Below are 19,195 nucleotides of genomic sequence, written 5' to 3' on the forward strand. Positions count from 1 at the left end.
CTGCCTCCGGCGCTTCTCCAGAGCTGGGGGAGGTTGAATCCGCCCTGAACAGAGAAGCACAAGGAGCCTGGGGAGGCCCCGCTGCTTCGCTCCCCCCGACCTCGCCTCCTCGAGGCTGCGGGAGGAGGGCCCCTCTCGACACGTTTTATTCTCTTGGTGTTTCAGATGGGTGGGTGCCGTGCTGGCTGTGGGTGTGTGGTGATCTAGGCGCTGTCCTCGTGTTCCCTACATTGATGTTACCGCCTTGTAATAACCGGTTTCTTTCATTTCTTTGCGCGCTTCAGATACTTGCAGATAGATGAGTCTCCAGGCTGCTGAAGGGGATGTTCTCTGGAGTGGAGTTGCAGGAGCTCTCAGGCAAGCTGTCTGATAAATCTGGCTAGTCGAATTGTGTGCTTTCTGACCTTGGTTGCCTGTGGGTTAGAGAAAGGCTGGTAACAAAGCGTTAAGATTGACCACAGTAGGTCGGGGCAGTGCTGGCATGTGTCAGAAGGAATTCTGCTGTGTACATATGCCTTATTCACCTTCTTAGGGTCACAGGGGTTGGATTTCTTTTTCCCTTCTCGGCCTGGTAGGGGTCAGGATGGGAGTTAGTACTCCTAGGAACTGGCAGGGTTTATCTGGTGAGGGTACTGAACACCACCTAATCACTTTCCTGCTCATTATGGGAGCTCAAGTACTGATGGAATTGAACTTCAGCATCCACTAATAACTCGGTGTGAAAAACCCCTAACCACACACTGCTCCTTTCTTCCCATTCTGCTGTCCTTCCTGTCCCTGCATGCACCTCACTTTTTTTTTCCTATTCCTCTAAGTAACAAACTTTGTTTAGTGGTATACTTTATAAGAATATATTGATGATGCTGTCTTGCTGAACCAGAAGAAGCCAATCTCTCTCACTGGTGCCTTTTGAAGAAACTCACTAAGAATTCACTTTTCAAGATTGCTTAAGTCATTCACTGACCTCATAAGATAAATGCTGCAACACTCTACTGCTAAATTACCCTTTTTTACTTTATTGGCTACTGTATCTGTCATTTTCAATAAAAATAAAGCTAGCAGTTATCTTTGGTAAAAGCGTGTTGTTGCAGTGATCCTGCTGAAAACAGGAAGTGGTGTCTGTTCAGGTCAGCCAGGAATGGCTTGTTGCAGGGCAGAAGAACTTAAATCTTCAGAAACCTGCTTTAGAAACTAAGACACGTAAGTTTTAATAAAGTTTGTCCTATATGGTAGGTAAGAGCCCTATATTTGGGGAGAATTTATGGATGTGTTTGAATCTTGTACAAAGCCAAATTCATCTTCTGTTTTACAAGATGGTACTGCTCTATGCTTAAGGCTGTGGATGATATTAGTGCTGATATCTAGGCCTAAAATATCCTTCAAAATGTTACTAAAATGGGTCTGGGTGCAAATCAGAACTGGATGTCTAAAAACCCAACAGTAAGAGCTCTACTGTCCTCCTTTGAGGCTGCTTCTGTAACTGCACCGTTTCTTGCGATTGTTAGGAGACTTCTAATGGATTCTGTTATCAGCCAGTGCACTGAAGAAAAATACAGAGCCCGCTGCTTTTTGGGCATTGCAAGTAAAAGGTAGTAATGAACTGAAATGCAAAACTACTGCAGAGTTGGCTCACTCCTTTCATGGAAATCTGAGACTTGCCTAGTAAGTGAGATCCTTGTGAGAAGGATGGGAGTTGCTATTTGTTTTCCCTGTAGTGAAGCAAAGGAATTCTCTCCATGTGAGTATCAACTGTGATAGCAGAACTTGCCACCAGGGGCTTTCCTAGGGACACTTGGGTGCCTGGAGCATCACCGTGTTCTTCCAAGTGATTGTGTTGCGTGTATTTCTCTCGCTTGCTTTTTCCAAACTTAACGCTTGTCTCTGCAAACCACTCTGTGGGGGCACCACAGTGCTTCCCACAGGGAGGGGGAGCCAAAAGGCAGGTGCTGGTCAGCCTTTACCAACTGTATTGCAAGGCCTGACAACACTGAAAAATGCCCATCAATCTCACTGACCTTATTTTTCTCTTCATCAGTATGGAGAAAGAAATGTTGATGGTCGAGGAGTGGGATAGTGTTCTCTCCTGCTCCAGGATCCCGTCCTATGTGAAGACACTCTGAAAGCTGCTCCAAGAGCTGTAGCTCTTTGATCCTTTCCTGCTTTCCGTTTGGCAGATTCAGTCCACTTTGCTCACTAACAAAAAATGCAAGTGGCTTGTTCTGTTTGCAGCTTCTAATGCTCTTGAACTGACAAAGTGGGTGGTTCCTGGGGAAGTCATCCTGGAAATGTGAATTTTAGTTTGAAATCTCTTAATCCTCATTGGAAAGTTGGCTGGATGCCTGCATGTATCTGGAAGAGAGACCTGCCTGCACTCCTTGTCAAAAAGGCTTCTGTGCCTGTCCAGTCAGTGTAATTCATCAGAATTGGCTACCAGAATGTCAGCATGGAACTTCATATTGCTCAGAAAGAATTTAGAGTTCAGGCTCTGGATACAGCCCAGGAAGGCAAAGGCAAAAAGAAACTGTTAACTGTTTTCTGGGAGGACAGGGAAACAACAAAAAAACTCAAGGCCTGATGAGGAAGGGAGTACTAAGTTGCAAAATGAAAGGTTTGCAAGCTATTTCATGACTTGGGAGAAGGAGAGAAAGATCAGTATCGGGAACAAGGAAGGCAAAGAACAGGCAATGCCCCAGGCAAAATATTTATTTCTATTCCCAGTGCTGAACTAGTATTAATGAAGAGCAAAACCTGAATAAGCCACTTAGTCCTTCAGAGGTCAGGCTGAGAAGGGAGCTTTAGCTCTGTTCTCTTACACTTCGGGTAACTGTTGGCTTGGTATTCTTGCATTGAACTAATTGTAAAGTAATACACAGTTTTGAAGAGGCTGGAGTTACCTTTGTAGGCCTACACTTGTTAGTGTATGGTAGCACATACCCTGTGCTTGTAGCTGTTTTAATGTCTTAAAAATCTTAACGTCTTGGTGTGGAAGGGAATGTAAACATCCCTGCCCTCTTCAGAAGAGGGTGGAGAATTAAGCCTGAGTGCTCTGCAAAATCTAGATAGGTCATATTTCTTCTTTATAAAACTGCTGTACAAAAATAAAACAAAGGCATGGAAATATTTAGGAAACATGGATTTTTTTGTTCCCAGAGGTGGAATTTCCACGGAATTCTCACTGTGATGCTTCCCCATTCACTTCTCTTCAACTCTGTACATTAAGAAGGAGGAGCTGTGAGACAAAAAGCTTCGCCTTTGCCCCCCCTCTGCTGCAGCCTAGACCCTGCAGGACTGGGCTCTTTGTAGTTCCCAGTGTGGCTTCTCCCCTGCCGCTTGCTCTGAGTGCCACTGTCTAGCCAGTTATCTTTGCATTTTTTAGCACTCTGTTTATTGTTAGCTCAACTGGATCTCCTGCATAATGTGAGTTTCCTCTGTTTCTCTGTAAGAAGAAAAGCCATATAAACGCAAGGGTTGTAGAAACCTTCTCTGTGATTAGGGAATCTGTGTAATTGGTGGCAAGACCAATGGTGGTATAACTGAAACAGTTTTCAGCTTCTCTGAGCATGTATAACTTCTGCAGGGGTAGAGAAATCTCATACATTTTCATAAAATATAGCTTATTTTCATGTCTCCTTTTAAGCAGATTTGTCCTATTTGTGATGCTGGCCTTCATGTTTGTCCCACTTAGCTTCATTCCCGCATTCAGCTCTTTCATGGTGCTCTCCGGCCTTGGCCAATTTCTTCCATGGCCTCAAGGCCACTCCCAAAATCCTCCTCCTGGACCTGCAACACAAACATTTTAGAGTGAGGGGGGAGAAGTAGCAAGAGCAAAGAAAAACAGGACCATCAAACAACATCGGTCTTGTGACACGGTTCCTTACAGCAGCCACTCCTCTGTGATGTTGCATCATTTCTATAAATAGAAGTTAAAATCCTTTGGGAAATAGCACTTGTCTTTTGTTCTGTAAAGCACCCACTACAATTTGAGTCTTGCTTAATAAAGCAGTGTACAAAGTATAGCAGAATGGAGCGGGTTCTAAGATGCTTTATTTCCTTGTGCTCATATATTGTCGTGCTTCTTAGTGGTGGATAGAAGTACAATAGTGGACACCACGAAGTTCAGATGACATTGCCCATTGCTCTTCAAAGCTGAAATGAAAGGTGAAGTGAGATTGTACCAGACTCAAACTGTGTGAGGGGAATTTCTACAGAAACATGTTGTTTTCTATAGCCTCAGGTGTTTCTTGCCTCCCAGTATCTTAAATACAAAAACAGTACCACAAGGAATTAAATGCAGGGAAAATGGGCAGAATAGACTGATTGGAGCAGTTTTTGATGATAAATCAAGGAAAATGATTGGGAAGTACTGCTCGAAGGAGCATTGGTTTGAGTCACAGTTACAGTTTAAAACAGCATCTCAGTTGTCCTCTGGGGTCAGACCAAGCTTTTCCAGTGCTTCTGATTTTTGTTTTTATTTTTTTTCCAGAACTGAATCATAAAGACTCTTGAGAAGGAATAAAATACTAAAAGTAAGGTTCTGTGAAATTTTAGCTGAGGTTTCTGCTTTCTGTTTGCAGAAGCAAAGAGAAGATTTTACAGCATGTGGGAGCCTAGTCTACAAAGCTTCCACCCTTGTTCTGTGGAGGCTCTGCAGCTGCAGAGGCCAGCTTTGCTGCTTCAGGTATGGTTGTGGCTGTGTTATTTTCTTAACTGTGGACTCTGGTAAACGTTCAGCTTCCTGTTCTCTGCGGGTGTTACTCTTCTTCGATTTCCAAGCAACTGCAGTAAAACAAAACAAAAAAAAGCCTCCCTGGGTGTTGGCGCTCAGAAAGGGAGGTACCCGGTTGTGAATTAATGTGACAAAAGGCAGAGAAGAGGGAGCAGAATCCACAGTGAGAAGAGTCCGTGCTTTGCTGGCAAGTTCAGCTGGTGTTTCACTACTTGAGTAGTTTATTCTGGACAAACCCCATCTCGTAACTTCTCTGAAATAGTGCAGGAGGTGTGCTACATGCAGGCCTGGATTTTGTCACGCCGGGAACAGGGCGTGTGTGACCGTACGGCCGCTGCTGCATCACGACCGGAGCACGTGCACCGACTGCACCTCACGGCACCGGTGCGAACCAGCGTCCGCCTGGGGAATCCGTGCCCGCGGGCTTCACGAGGGTTGCTTTTTGGTGGCTCCTTTCCACTTGGGTGCTGTCAAGAAGCTGTTGACAAATAATGTTGGCAGATGTGACGTTGATAGGAAAAGGCTCGGGAACTGTTTAGAGGCAGCGCGATTGGAAACGCTTTGAAGTCCCTGGAGTTACTGAGAACTTCCTCCTCCTCTCTGCTCTGTTGGAGTGAACTTGAATCATTTTGGAGTGAATTCGAAAGAATCAGTAGTATATCCTCTTATTTATGTATTTTCCTATGATTTTTGAAACGCTGCATCATGGTCTTAGCCGTTTGGAGACTAAGAAGTAAGCCTTGACTACGATTGCTTTAATTACATTTGAGATGCGTTTCTCAGCTTCTGGCTGTGGGACCGGTGGCCCGGGCGGGAACGACGGGCACCTCAGGGCGGCCCCTGAGGGGAGAGCAGGGGCTGGCCAGGACCCGTGCCACCACTTCACAACCAGGGCTGCAGGAGGTGGGGGGGGCGACACGAGGCGGGAGGCGAGGGCTCCCCTGAGGTGGGGGGGGGGGGGACGCGGGGCGCGGCGGCCCGGCGGCCATTTTGAGGAGGACAATGCCCGCCGCACGGCTTGGGCCCGGCTGCGCCCGGCGGGCGGAGCGGAGCGGGGAGGGGCGGGGCGGGGCGCGCGCACGCAGCGCGGGCCAGCCGCCGGGGGCGCGCGCACGCTCCGCCTCCCGCCGCGTTATGTAACGGCCGGGGCGCGCGCGCGCTCCCTCCCTTCTCCCCCCCCCTCCCCCTCCCGCTCCCTCTCAGCCTCCGCCCCCCTCCCCCTCCCGCTCCCGCCCGCCGGGGCCCAATGGGCGGCGGGGCCGCGCCGGGCGGGAGGGGGGGGAGGGGGGAGCAGCCCCGTCGGGCGCGCGCACGCACGGGGCAAGGCGCGGCCCCGCGGCTGTGCGTGCGCGCTCCCTCCCCCCCCCGCCTTCCCCTCTCTCTCTCTCTCCCTCCCTCTCTCTCTCCTCTCCTCTCTCTCCTCCGCCGCGCTCGCTCGCTCCGTCCCCCCCTTTGTGAGGCGCTCGGAGCGGCCCGGACCCCGCCGACTCGCCATGGCCGACGAGAAGCCCAAGGTGAGGCCGGCGCCTTCCCGCCCCCCTCCGCCTCCCTCCCCTCCCCCCTTCCCCTCCGCCTCACTTCGCCCCTCAGGCGGCGGCGGCGGCGGCGGGAGGCCAGGCCCCGGCCACCCAGCCCAGCCTGGCTCAGCGCGGCGCTGGGGCCCCGCCGTCCCCCCGCCATTTTGCCGCCCCCAGCCCCGGCCGCCGCCTTCCCGCCCCGCCGCCGCCTGAGGGGAGCCGGGGCCGCGGCCTCCCGGGGCGGGCGGAGGATCCCCGGGGAGGGCGGCGGGGGGGGGCTGAGGGGGGCGAATCCGGGCTGCTTCCCGCCCTCCGCGGGGGGAGAGGCAGGGCCGGAGGCGGTTGCTGCCGTTGCCTTCCTCCTCCTCCTCCTCCTCCTTCTCCTCCTTTTCGTTCTCCCGGGGCCGGATCCGCCCCCCCCCCCCCCCCCCAGCTCCCTTCGGGTCGCCGAGGCCGCAGCATCCCCTGTCGCGACAGCCCCTCGGCCGGGGGGCACCCGGCGGCCCCTTCCCGGCCCCTTTTGTGCTCTCGCCCGGCCCTGGGGGTGGGCTCCGGGGCCGGAGGGGGCCGCGTGGAGCTTCGGTGTGCAACTGCAGGAATTCAGGGATTAAAAAAAAATAAATAAAAAACGCACGGGGAGAACTCGCAACTAGCAAAAACAGCGCGCTGCCGCGGGGTCGCTTTCTATCTTTTAATTCCCTTTTAAATGTTTATTTTTTTGTTTTCCCCCGTTTTTTAAAAGGAGTTTTGAAGGGAAAAGAGGGGAAGGAAGGAGGCAGCCCGGGGCCGGAGCGCGGCGTGCGGGGATGTGACACATGGCGGGGACCCCGCCGCCGCCTCTCGGCCCCGGGTGGCTTCGTGCGAAGAAAACAAAGCTGCCGGGGCCGGGGGGCACCGGGGGCTGGGGCTGCCCTCCCCCGGCCCGGAGCCCGGGCAGCGAGCTGGGAACGAGAGCTGCCCGGCTGTAATCCTGCGTGCGGCTGCCTGCTGGAAGCGGGAGTGTCGGGGTGCTCGTGTAGGAGAGCTTTTTGCGGAGTGTTTGCCGAAAGGGAAAGCTTGCTGCTTTCCCAGGCTTTGATGCCTTTTGAAATACAGGCCTTTAAAAGTGTCTGAAAGTTTTCTCGAGAAGTGCCTTCGTAGACTTGAAAAAGTTTGAGACAGAGCAAGAAAGAGCCTTCTCCTTGTATATTATTATAACATAAATATTTTTATTCCTTCGATTGGGAGCTGCGGTGTTGCATATTACTGTGCCCTTGATAGAAATAACTTTTTTTTTTTTAACTTTGTTGTAAAACTGCCGGTGTAGTACCATTCATTGCTACTTTGCATAATAACCCCTCTCAAGAGTGACAACTAGTATTGCTAGGGGTTTTTGTTGTTATTTTTTTCCCAAATAAAAAGCAACGACCTTTATTTCCTAATTCAAAGTTTCGAGTTGGTAAGCAGCTGTAATAATTTTATTTCCTCCTTTTTAATGACCTGTTGCACTTTGATAAAATGTTAACTTCTTGTTTCGTACCTTTTTAAAAAGTTTTTTTTATTTTTTATTTCCTCAACAGGAAGGAGTGAAGACTGAAAACAATGACCACATTAATCTGAAGGTGGCAGGGCAAGATGGGTCTGTGGTGCAGTTTAAGATTAAGAGGCATACACCACTTAGTAAACTAATGAAAGCCTATTGTGAACGACAGGTACGGTTCTGGTATGAACATCAGGAGAACCAGTGTCTGGGGGAGAGGTGATCTCCATAGAGATAGTAAAGTCTTAAACCTGTGTAAATATGCAAAGTGATAAAGGCTTAACAGAAACTAATTGTGCAGTGGATAGCGAATTGTTATCGGGATCTGTTCTAGAACGGACTGACAGAGTTGTGACAGGAAATGGGTCAAATAAAGATCCGTTGTTATCTTCGAGAAATCTGCATTATAGATGTAGGCTGTTGGGAGGCTACTGTTATTGTACTGCTCAAAAATTTCAGCATGGAAAGGGTGGGTTAGGAACCTGCAGTAAGAACCTAAGGAGAGTTGAGTGATAATCTGAGGTATTTTTATAACACTGAATAACTTACTGGTCTGGACATAGGGTTATGATTTTATTAGCTCGATGTTACTGTATCAAGATGAGGATATCAATGGATGTTTCAGGGTTTAAAGGTGTCTAATGGCTAGGTTGGGAACAAACTTGTATGCTTAATGATGAGCTTTGTTTTTTCTCATGTGGTCTAGATGTTAAATTAATCCTCTGAGGGACAAAAAAATGTATTTTGCTGATGTGGTGGCAATTGTAGCCAGCCTACTAGGCTGCAGGTAGTTACTGCAAGTTTTAAAAGTACCTGCAGATAAGTAACACTGTTTAGTACTTTCTTCTGAAGGTTTTGAAACAGGAAAAAAAAATACGGCAAATATTCAGTGATGCTATGAAATACAATAAAAGCAGAATTGAATACCTTTATGCTGACTTAACTGTTTCACCACACAGAAAAGCAAATTGTAATTCACAAACATGGTGGTAAAATCTTTTTGGTTTGCTGCAGTAGGATAGTGATATGAATAAAGACAGGGAAAATCACCTCTCACTCAACATGTGAGTATGTTCGTGTATGAGTGTTCTGGGGCTAAACTTGTGACTGTTTGAGGCTGTGGGCTCATTTTTCCTTTCTCTGTCATAGACTTGTTACATTATGTAAATCACTGAGTATTTCTTTTTCCAAACTTATAGTGCAGTTATATCTGTCTTTTTGGGAGGCCAAGGCTTGGTTAATTATTTGTGAAGTCTTAGGAAAGGTGATCTGAGAAATATCACTAATACATCAGTTACTTGGATACAAACAAAAGTAAGATTCTTGTTGCTCATGTTTCTACTTAAAAAAAAAAAAAAGTGTTAAATAGAGGAGGAAAAAAGATCTTTAGAATGGAAGATTTTTTTATGATTCTATTTTTAAGTAGTTAGTAGGCATCCAAAGGATATCTCTGTGGAGATGGGCTTGTCTTTACATTTTATTTCAGAGGTGCCTACTTCTCAAACTTTGTTTAAAAGCATTTTGCTCCATGTCCCTAATGCTCCATGCCCAATTTTAAAATCCTTAAGCAGTGAACATTAGATTTGATTTTGGAGAGGTAGAAGCTGCATATAGCAGAGAATTTAGCAGCTTTAGAGAATGAAATCATGTATTGCCTGTAGTAGACCTAAAATGGCAGTGGCTAAACCTTGAATGATACGTTTAGAAGATCAAGACCATTTATGATTGTTTTATGTTGGAAAAAATAATTAAATATTTGCAATTTTTTGTGAATGCTAATGTCACAAAGGTACAGCTTTTCAATATTTTTTTTCAGTTAGCAGTTATCCAGCTCATAAAGTTCTCAAAAAACCCAACACTTTCGGAATGGGAAATATATATTTTAAGAAACACAATGTCTGAGAACACAGCTCAAGCCAAATGTTGCTGTGCGAAAATGTGTTGCTGCCATGACACTTAGCCACATGGCTTTCTTAAACCAGACGATGTTCTGAGCGAACACTGCAGAATGTTAGGCACACTGGAAGAAGGCATTTTGATGTGATCTGTAAAGTCTTAACAGAGATTTTGCTCCTGATAATATTCATTATTACGTTTTTTCATGATAAACTACGCTAAGTTTGATTTTGTGTGTTACATCTGCTCTTGCTTGGCTAAATCAAGTCTTTTCTAATTCAGAGGTGCCAGAGCAGCACCACGCAATACATTGGATTTACTTCAAAACCACACAGGCTTCCCGCATCTTTAGGCGTTCTTCAGAAAGAGTAGATAGAACTGGGAAAGGAGGACGTCTGGAAAGTTCTCAGTTCTGGCTGTATCCTCAGACTTCCTCCCTCCTTTGCAGAACGTAGTGTGCTATGAAATATCTTCGTATTTCATAAACTTGTGAATCTGAACCTTGAAAGAAGGGATTATTGCTACTTAGCTATCTTATGCAATCTGTTGGCTCCAGCAAGAGTAAGTAGTGGCCCTTTGAGGGATGGAAAAAGTCAGTAAAGTGACGAGTGTATGTGGTAGAAATGCTAGTTTGAAACTCCATTCGTTAGTTTCTGGTATTTAGAAGATGAACTTTTTGGAAAGTTCACTTCAGCTCTGTATGGAAAAAAAACTCATTCAATCGGTTTCTTGTTTGAGGTCAAAAAAAAATTACCACTGGCTACTCTGTGCTACTTCAGACTAATAGATGGTGGTTGCTTTCCTGGAAGAAAAGTTTTAGAATACCTTTGCTTTTGGGAAGATGAGAAAAGGCGTATTGACTTGACTATAACTCTTTGTTATCCAAAGTGTTGCATCTAACTTTAAGTGAATTACTTATTAAAAAGCACTATAAAAATTTTGGCCTTTGGGGTGAGACTTGTGTACTAGAAATTGCTTTATTTTAACTTCCAGTCAGTGGGGCACTGCTGCTTCCCTTAGTAATTGGACGCAATGCAACTTTTAATACAAAACAGATTGCAAGGATTTGTAGTGAAATGCCTTCAAGTCAGTGCATGAGGGGACTGTGAAAAATGTATCATGCAGTATGAATGGCGGCTTTTAATGATCATGCTGCAATTCCAATGACGAGTTCGAGAGAAAACTAGTGAGTATTTTCACACAAGACTTACTTTCTTTTGCGTTGCTTCTCTTTGTCCAGGGGTTGTCAATGAGGCAAATCAGATTCCGGTTCGATGGGCAGCCAATTAATGAAACAGACACACCTGCACAGGTAAACAACGGAAGCAAAACTAAAGAACTGTTTTTGGAATTTGCTGCAGGAGTTGATGCTTAGGTTTCATATGAAATTTTATGTAATTATATATACTAATAGTAGAACTTGATCTTTTACCACTATTTTGGTATAATTAGTTCAGAATTATTATATTATAAGACTGCTGTGTTTTGAATAACAAGCCTGTATCACTGTAGTAATAAGATGAAGTACAATGTTAGCAGATGGTGAGTCTTGTAAGACTGTCACTGTATTGAGTCACAGCTCTGAGATAAGAATCAGTAAGGTAAGAATTGAGTTTTTCCTGAAGCAATAGCCTTATTTTTATAAAAGCTTGCCCAGCTGTTAACAGAGATCCTGACCGTAAATTTGAATTTTGTAGTATGAAAGTCATTTTGAATAGCATAACATTAATGGTGTAAAGTTTGGGTCATCAATAATTTGGTAAAACAAAGGACATTCCAACAACAGAGAGTGTTTCACTGTGACTCTTGAGCATTTTTCTGTACTGCTCCACATAGCTACATTTAAACAACCTGTTACAATTTTATATGCTTTTTAGAACCACTCATTACAAGGGACTCCTGTTTTTAGAAGATTTATAGCAGATCTGTATTTTCTAAGCAGTTGCTCCAATGAATGTGCTTCTTCAGATCACAGTCTAGGGAACTTTCTAACTCAAAATGCTGAGAATTGAGGCAGCGGGGTGCTTTTTTCTCCATCTATGTTATGCTGAAGCTAAGGATCAGTCTATTTATAGCTGCACTAAATGCCATAGACCAGTTTGATTTCCTGGAGCAGAAATTGAGACTGTTTAGAAATATAATTCACGGTAGTTGGAGCAACTTTTTCAGTCTTGGCACAGATTCTGTTAGTAGGTAACATTAACATCCCAGGAACGTCAACTGCAAAATTTGCAGTGGAAAAAGAGAGAATTGTAGTAATGAAGTATTGCTGTTCCTCACAGGCAGTTTGTTACATTGTTGACCATATAAAATGTTCTTATTTTTTTTGTGATTTCTGATGCTCTGTTTTACTGCCTGGTTGGGCTAGGGACTTTTAATTATAGTCTGCTTTTTTTAGTGCTGTAGCTGAAGCCATTTGCACATTTGAACAACAACAGCAAAACGAAATTGTGGCAATGTTCTAAGGTAAACTGAGGAATTAAATAGGAGAAAGAAGATGCAATGGCAAAGTAGGCAACAAAATTAAAGTGTTACAAATGCTGATCTTTTACGTAGGAGTCATACAATGCACCCTAAAGTTACATATGAGAATTCATTCTAGGGCAAGTTACTCACTGGCATTTTTTTCCACGTCATTTCTTTGCTTTTGAATTACGGTGAAGTAGGTTAAATGCACAAAGTGGTGATGATGATGAGGGGAGCGGGGCTGGGCTGGATAAGTTGCATAAAAAATAAACGTGAAGGTAGGAAATGTGAAAACAAGCCAGCTTATAGTAGTTGAAAGCCTTTTTTCTTTTTTCTGCTATAGTTGGAAATGGAGGATGAAGATACAATTGATGTGTTCCAGCAGCAAACAGGAGGAGTTTACTAAACAAAAACAAACAAACAAAAAACAAAAAAACAACCACACACACACAAAAAAAAAAGAACCTGCTACTTTCCTGTCCAGAACTGTGCTCCCACAGGCGACACATTCACAATTAGAAAAATGAGACTTGGTTCAGCCACATCTGACTACTGCAGTATAGTTTTCTCTCTTCTCTCTCTGATTTTTTTTTCCTATTCCTTCTATTGTACATAAAGTAACTGGTGTATGTGCACAGACATAATGCATATTTTTTTTAACTAAATGGCCAATGGTATGTTTTGATCAACATTTAATGGAGATGGGGTGGGAAAACAAACTGGTTCTGTGAAAATGCCCCTGGCTCCATTAGTGGCATGCTCCTTCTACTTTTATCTTTATATTCCAGTAAGTTATTTTGCTCTCACTGTTTAAAAACAAAAACCTTGCATACCTTGTTTGATTGGATAATTTCAATGTTTTTCTTTTATCATTGTAAAACCAAGGACAATTTTATAACTTTTTTGTACGTAGCTGTTACATGTAGAGCAATCTGTCTAAGTAGGGATAAATTACTCTTAAAAAAAAAAATCCTAGATAGTTTTCCCTTCAAGTAAAGCGTCTTGTTGTTTAAATAAACTTCTTGTTTAAAATAACCAGTTTTCTTTATTTTTCTGTGAAATAATAGTACTCGGAACTTGTAGTTCTTTCTCTGCAGCACAGTATGCTTTTCAGGTCTCAGTTTTCTATGTGGTAAGTAAATAAGCGTAATCCCCTTTTACAGTAGGAAGACTATTGGAAAATGAAAGGCTTCCTTGAGACTTCTCACTCAGCCAGCCAGCAACTGAACTGGAAATAGAAGTCAGTTTTTTCTTCTTTTGATTTTTGTGTATGTTCTTGTAAGCCAAAAATGTTTGATTAGGCAAACTGCAAAATACTGGACCTTCTTACTTACGGCTTTGGGTTGAGCTCTTTTTGTCAGTCTTTAGTAGAAGCACCAATATTGTTGTTACAATAGCATATTTAGAAATCTGTATTGGAATGCCTTTTGATGTAAACATTAAGTTATAAAGAACAAATCATTTTGTTAAGCATTCAGTTTACCATGGTATCGAATGGGAGATGCTTGGAAATGTAAAGCAAAAATAAAAAATTGAGTTCTCTTTTTGGGTGTATTCAGCTATGGTGATGAAGATTCCAAGCTCTGATTTACCATTGTGGTGTTACTGCCTGAAAGGGGAAAAGGCTGCCTCCCTTGAAGAACTGGGAGCTAGTGACAATGATTTTTTTCATGAGTCTTTTCCACAGGGCTGTTGTTCTTGAGTTTTCTCATGGGGGATATTAGAGGTTGCGGTGTAACCCATGGACATTCGTGAAAGATTATACAACTGTCTACTCAGCAGATTCAAAGCATTCTCTAATGTCCTAGGAATGTTCTAATATTTTGTGGTAGTTGCAGTAGTTAATGCTCTTTTTGGTATTAACTTGTTAGCGGAGTTTACCTTCTGGTGGTAGTTTTTGTAGTAGTTACTTCACGAAGCAGGCCTGTACCTGCAGGACCTGGAAATCCTTTAATTTTGTGGCAAAATGATGGGCTTATGCCTTTAGTTGATAGACGATGATCTGTTTGACTTCTGTCGCAATTTTAACATATTTAATGTTAATTTAATTGCATCTAATATAGACATTAGAAAAATATCTGTTCTGGAAGTTGCTTTTGGCTATGTAGTTGGAGGATGTCATTTTCTATGCCATTGTTTTGATTTTTAGATAATTCTATTGCTAAACAGATTATTTCTTATTCTGTTATGTATCTTGTAGGCTTCCGTGGTACATTGCAAGGTTGAAATTGCCTCTTGTGAACAATTGTTTTCATATCCGGAGCCACAAAGGCCTGGAAAGAGTTCCTTTTGTTTAAAGAAAAAAATAGGGTGGATATGTTTCAACACCTTTCGTAGGTTAGACATGGAATACATTCCTCTTTGGCTTTAGAATCTCTGGCTTTCAACCTGGCTAGATAACGCTGTATAAAGTTACTTCAACTTGATGTCATGCCAGGACTTCTCCCAGGCGAAAGTTGTCTTTATCTTTTTTGGCCAAAAAAGATGTTTGGACTTGCTTTAGTTTCGGAAGAAAGGGTGAGGTCTCCTTAAATACAGCTTTTTCAGCCCAAGTTAAGACTGTGGAGCTAAAAATTCCCTGCTGTATCTTGTCTATTTTTTTTTCCTGAGGCAATAAAAGTCAAGTGACAGGTATTGAGCAGCATGCTTTCAAAAGCAATGTCTTAATTTCATAAATTCATACAGTGGTATTTCATCTGTCATTAACTTAGGTGCAGGGCTCTTGGAATATAATGTTCTGTTAATAAAATGAGACCACTTAACGTGAATTGTGACTAGCTAACCAAAATTCCTCTGTGAAAAAATATAAGAAAAACATAGGCTTCTGTAACATTGAATTGACGTGGCAGCTGTGGAAATACTCCTTAATTCACCATAAGTTGAAATTCCCTTTAGTATTTAGCAACAGGCTATTGAAAGAAATGGAGAGGTATGGATCATTTCACTTACATTTCTCACTTGTCTAACATCTTTTTGCTTTTCATCTGAGCTGGCCCCTGATGTTTCTGAAAGTTCTTCTAACAGTACTGAGCGATGTTTCTGTAAGATGGTGACTGCAATTAAGTACAGGGGTATAGACTATGAGCTTGGATTGAATTGTTTGGAGTTCTTTGAGCTGCTTGCCCTGGTTTAATTTCTAACAGTTCTTGTGTTTACACTAGTAGCCCAGTGGACTACTAGAAGTCCACATATCAGAGGATAAAGGAAAACTGGTAAAGAGCCCTTGTCACGCTAGTTGACAGGTAAGTTTTTTGCATCTATTAAACAGCTGGGATCTTTCAAGAGCCTGGGCAAATTATGTTATTACTCACAATTTTCAAATATTGTATTCTAAAGTGTTTGCCATGCAATTAAGTTAATACTCCTCATGTGGCTTTTAAATGAAAAAATGTAAGTCATAATTGGATACAATACTTTAGCAAGTCCTTGTGGATGATAAGACCTTGCCTTTAGTGTACACTCTGTCTTCAGCCTGTCAAAACAATTGCAGTTTCAGTTGTGGAATGGACACAGGTGGTGTTTGTTTTTCCAGTTACTTAAAAAGATGTATCCAAAACTTTTGGGCTCTGGTACCTAAAGAAAGATGTTCTCATTCATGTACAGGGGCAATAAATTACAAACTGAAAGCACAGTTGATTTTGGTTGAACCCCTATTCAGTTAATGCCTGAAAATCAGCACCTCAGTTTACCTGCGCAATGGGGCCAATACTGATTTAAAAGGGCATTTGTGAGCATCAGTAATTAGTGGTCTGAGAAGCTGATTCAAAAAGGGTTCTAGAAGTGCAAGACATTTCTGAAATGGAATATGCTAAACTGCTAAGACTGTAAGGAAATACTCCAAGTGGTAACGAGAGATTCTTGTACTGACATATGGAGATGTTGTGGAAAGAAAAATTCTCTGAAGCAGTACTAAAATAATTGCTGCTACAAGGTAACAATGGTGTCAAAACAGATGCAACATCTCCTCAAAGGTTATGGTCAAACATTATTTTCACAAGAGTATTTCTTTCTAGTACCTTCCCCTCATTACATCTGAGTCAGGCAGTGTAATCCAAGTGCTGTCACTTTGTCTGCAGGCTGCTGGTTCTATTGTGACCATCACTGCAACATTAATGAAAAGGTATAATGTGACTGGCCCAAAGAAATAATACTTTCTATTGAAAGTGAACAATAAATTGGAGGACTTTTATTAGAGTTTTAGATTGTGGCCTCTTCCCAGTATGCTTATACCAGCTTGTGTGATAGACTGATCTGGAGTAACAAAAAAAAAAAAAGTTAAAAGAATTTAAATAACTTGCATTACTTTGAGTTGTATTACCTCTGTGATCTAATACTCGTCAGTCTGTGGCTTATTGAGGCTTGTTCTTTCTGGCCATTAACTTGTTGGCAAATAATGTGTTCTGTTAGTGAATAATTTAATCCTCTAATTTAACTTTTTTTTGGTACTTAATGTCATAATTAATTGGTAGTACAGCACTTCTCCCTGGTGGTGAAGATGTAGGAATGTGAGGATAAATATGGGGTGGAAGATGGGGATTTGGTCCATTTTCAGCCTTTGGTTGGCCTTCAAGATCCTTTGTTTTCAGAGGTTTCCTGGTTTCTTCACTGGTAGTATGGGACTAATGGTTTTACTCTAACATGGAGATGCTGGGAGGCCTACTCGGTGCTTATGAAGTGCTTTGAGTCCCTTTGAGAAAGGGAGGGACTTCCAGGGTTTTTCCTGGAAAAGGATTTCAGCTCATGCAGGAGGGGCACAGTAGGACTGGTGGTGCTACTGAAGACATGGCTCACCGACAGCAGAGGTCCTAGAAGTAATGAGGGTTGGTGCGGTAGAAAGAGAGCAGAAGTGTGAGTTGGCCAGGAGCTGCAGGGGGAATGGGGACTGCGGGAGGAGCTGTAGGTTTTGACAAAGGATTAATCCTGATAGAAGGGTGACTTTGAAGTCCTGGGGAAAGACTAAGCCTGTGGATGCCCAAATAAAGTACTAAGAAGATTGTTGCTCATTAGGAAAGGAATATTCTCCAGGTGGATGGGGGAAAAGAGGGCAAAGGATACCCTTTCTGATGGATTTAGTGCCGTTTTTCATGGACTGGATGCTGAAAGGGAGAATCTAAGGCATATATCTCATTAAAGTAGATCTGATGCCCTGCAAGACCTCTTGTAGGATCACTTGATTAAGAAAATTTTGCAGTTTAAACAAACTCAGACAAGACAAAAATGGAATAAAAGGAACTCTGAAGGAATCTGTCAAGATACTGATTTCCTCTTCCAGTGATGGATGTCTGTTTTTCACTAAACAACAATGCTTTGGAGTACACTGCCAGAGTTGGTTATAATTGATGCTCAGACAAAAAAGCGACAAATTGGCCGCTCTGCTTTTTATGTTTGGAACTACATCTCTACAGCTTTGATAGAAGTCTGGACATTGTGGTTCAAACCCCCTTCCCAAACTGCAACTTACCGTTACGAATTTCACCTGAAGATGTAGAGAAGCACCAAAGCAACTTTCACAACCCTTGCGAAATACAGCATCTGCTCAGCAGGACAAACTTGGCACCTGTAGGATACCTGTATTCCACTGAACTTCACTACACATCACTTCAGATGCAAATCTTGGACAGCTCAGGATTCAGCTGTAACAAAAATTACTAGCTGAGGCTTACTTCCTACTTACAGCTGTGAATGAATTGATGGAAGAAGACAAGACTGAGTCAAAACCTGTTTTGTATGATGTGCTCGGAAAAAGAAAGAATGTATTTTGTGACTGTCATAAATAGCAGATACGCATGAAGAAAAACCTCTTGGCCACAGGAGGATCATCAAGCTGATTTTTTTCACAAGCCAATGGCATCTCTCCTTGCCCAGCCCTGCTATGCGTTTCCTGGAGTCTTGTTCAGACTTCCAGATGCTTTTTGCATTCATTGCAAGATGAGTTTCAGCAACAGGTGGAATTGTTTGGTTCCTGAGGTTTTCAAACAGCTGCTGAGAATTGTTCTGGTCAAATGTCATCATCCTGGAAAGGACTGTAAGCCCAGTTTCTGTAGCGATCTTCATAAACCCCTTGATCTTGTTATGGGTAAATAATTGGCAAAGCAGCTTTTATTTAAAGAATAACCTGCAGTCATGACTGTCTCAGCACCTCAGAGATCAGTGGAGTCCCTTGAAAATACTGAAGCTTTAGAATCTTAAAGCTGTATTTTAAAACTAGCTTTGTCAGAGGAAACAGGTTTTTCTTCATATTGACTTAAAAAAAAAAGTCTCTGCATGTCTCAGGGCTACAACAGTTTTCAAACTTAAGATTCAAATCCTGTGGGTTGGAATAAAAAGCTTTTCGATGACAAAATACTGTTGAAAGTTCCCAAGAGAGCAGAGGCTTACGTGCTTGCAAGTAGGTATCATTTGACTTAATGCCCAACCGTAAAGGATAATAGAATTAAAACAACTGTGTCATCTTGCTTGAAACTTCCCTTTAATCTACCGTCAGAAAGATGTGACAGAATTCCCTGGGGAGCTACGTAGTGATAGTGGGGTTCTGTTTTTTAACATTTTTATAGATCCTATATAAAAATAAAATACTATGGTCCTGCTTGTGCAGTTCTAGCATTTCAACTCTTTTCTGAGTTGTATTGATATTAAGGCTGATGATAATTCAGTTGATGATAATTCACTCACGTGATCTCATTTTGTAAACAGAGCAAAGCAGCACAATCAGAGCTTGCAGTTTCCAGACAAATATATATATATATATTTCTAGAAAACTGTTATTTAGAGGAAAGTGTTTGGAGGGCATTAAAAGCTATTGTTAGTGCAAATTGGGAGGGATGTCTAGAACAGGCAAGGGTATTCTCGCCCTCTTCTCCTTTATGCAAGTGCTAATTGCAATAATTTCAGCAGTGCATTTCGTAGTGCATTAGCTTTGGAGTAAAAGTAGTGGTGACCAAGGAAGCGTCTGTGTCTGAAAGCTCTGTGGAGGTCAGGAAGGCCTCAGTCACCGAGCCGAAGGTGGGTTTGGCTTAGATGACTGCTGCCCTCTGTGCCATCGAAGTTTTGTGCTGGCACTGGGGATGGATA

The 19,195-nt window shown here is 43.0% G+C and overlaps 1 protein-coding gene across 3 annotated transcripts; it reads left to right on the forward strand.

Moving 5' to 3' along the window:
• Positions 1-150: 150 nt before the first annotated feature.
• On the forward strand, positions 151-13,159 carry SUMO2 (small ubiquitin like modifier 2). 3 transcript variants are annotated; one of them, XM_048064240.2, is made up of 5 exons: positions 151-169; positions 4,575-4,678; positions 7,803-7,934; positions 10,899-10,970; positions 12,468-13,159. In XM_048064240.2, the coding sequence occupies exons 1-5, from the start codon at positions 166-168 to the stop codon at positions 12,528-12,530; spliced, it is 375 nt and encodes a 124-aa protein (XP_047920197.1). In that variant the 5' UTR covers positions 151-165; the 3' UTR covers positions 12,531-13,159. The 3 variants fall into 3 exon arrangements, with proteins under 3 accessions (XP_047920197.1, XP_013034632.1, XP_066836029.1); XM_013179178.3 differs by lacking the exon at positions 151-169 and adding an exon at positions 309-357; XM_066979928.1 differs by lacking the exons at positions 151-169; positions 4,575-4,678 and adding an exon at positions 6,026-6,240.
• Positions 13,160-19,195: the final 6,036 nt, after the last annotated feature.

Source organism: Anser cygnoides, chromosome 19, assembly GCF_040182565.1.
Source record: "Anser cygnoides isolate HZ-2024a breed goose chromosome 19, Taihu_goose_T2T_genome, whole genome shotgun sequence".
Classification (NCBI taxonomy): Eukaryota; Metazoa; Chordata; class Aves; order Anseriformes; family Anatidae; genus Anser; species Anser cygnoides.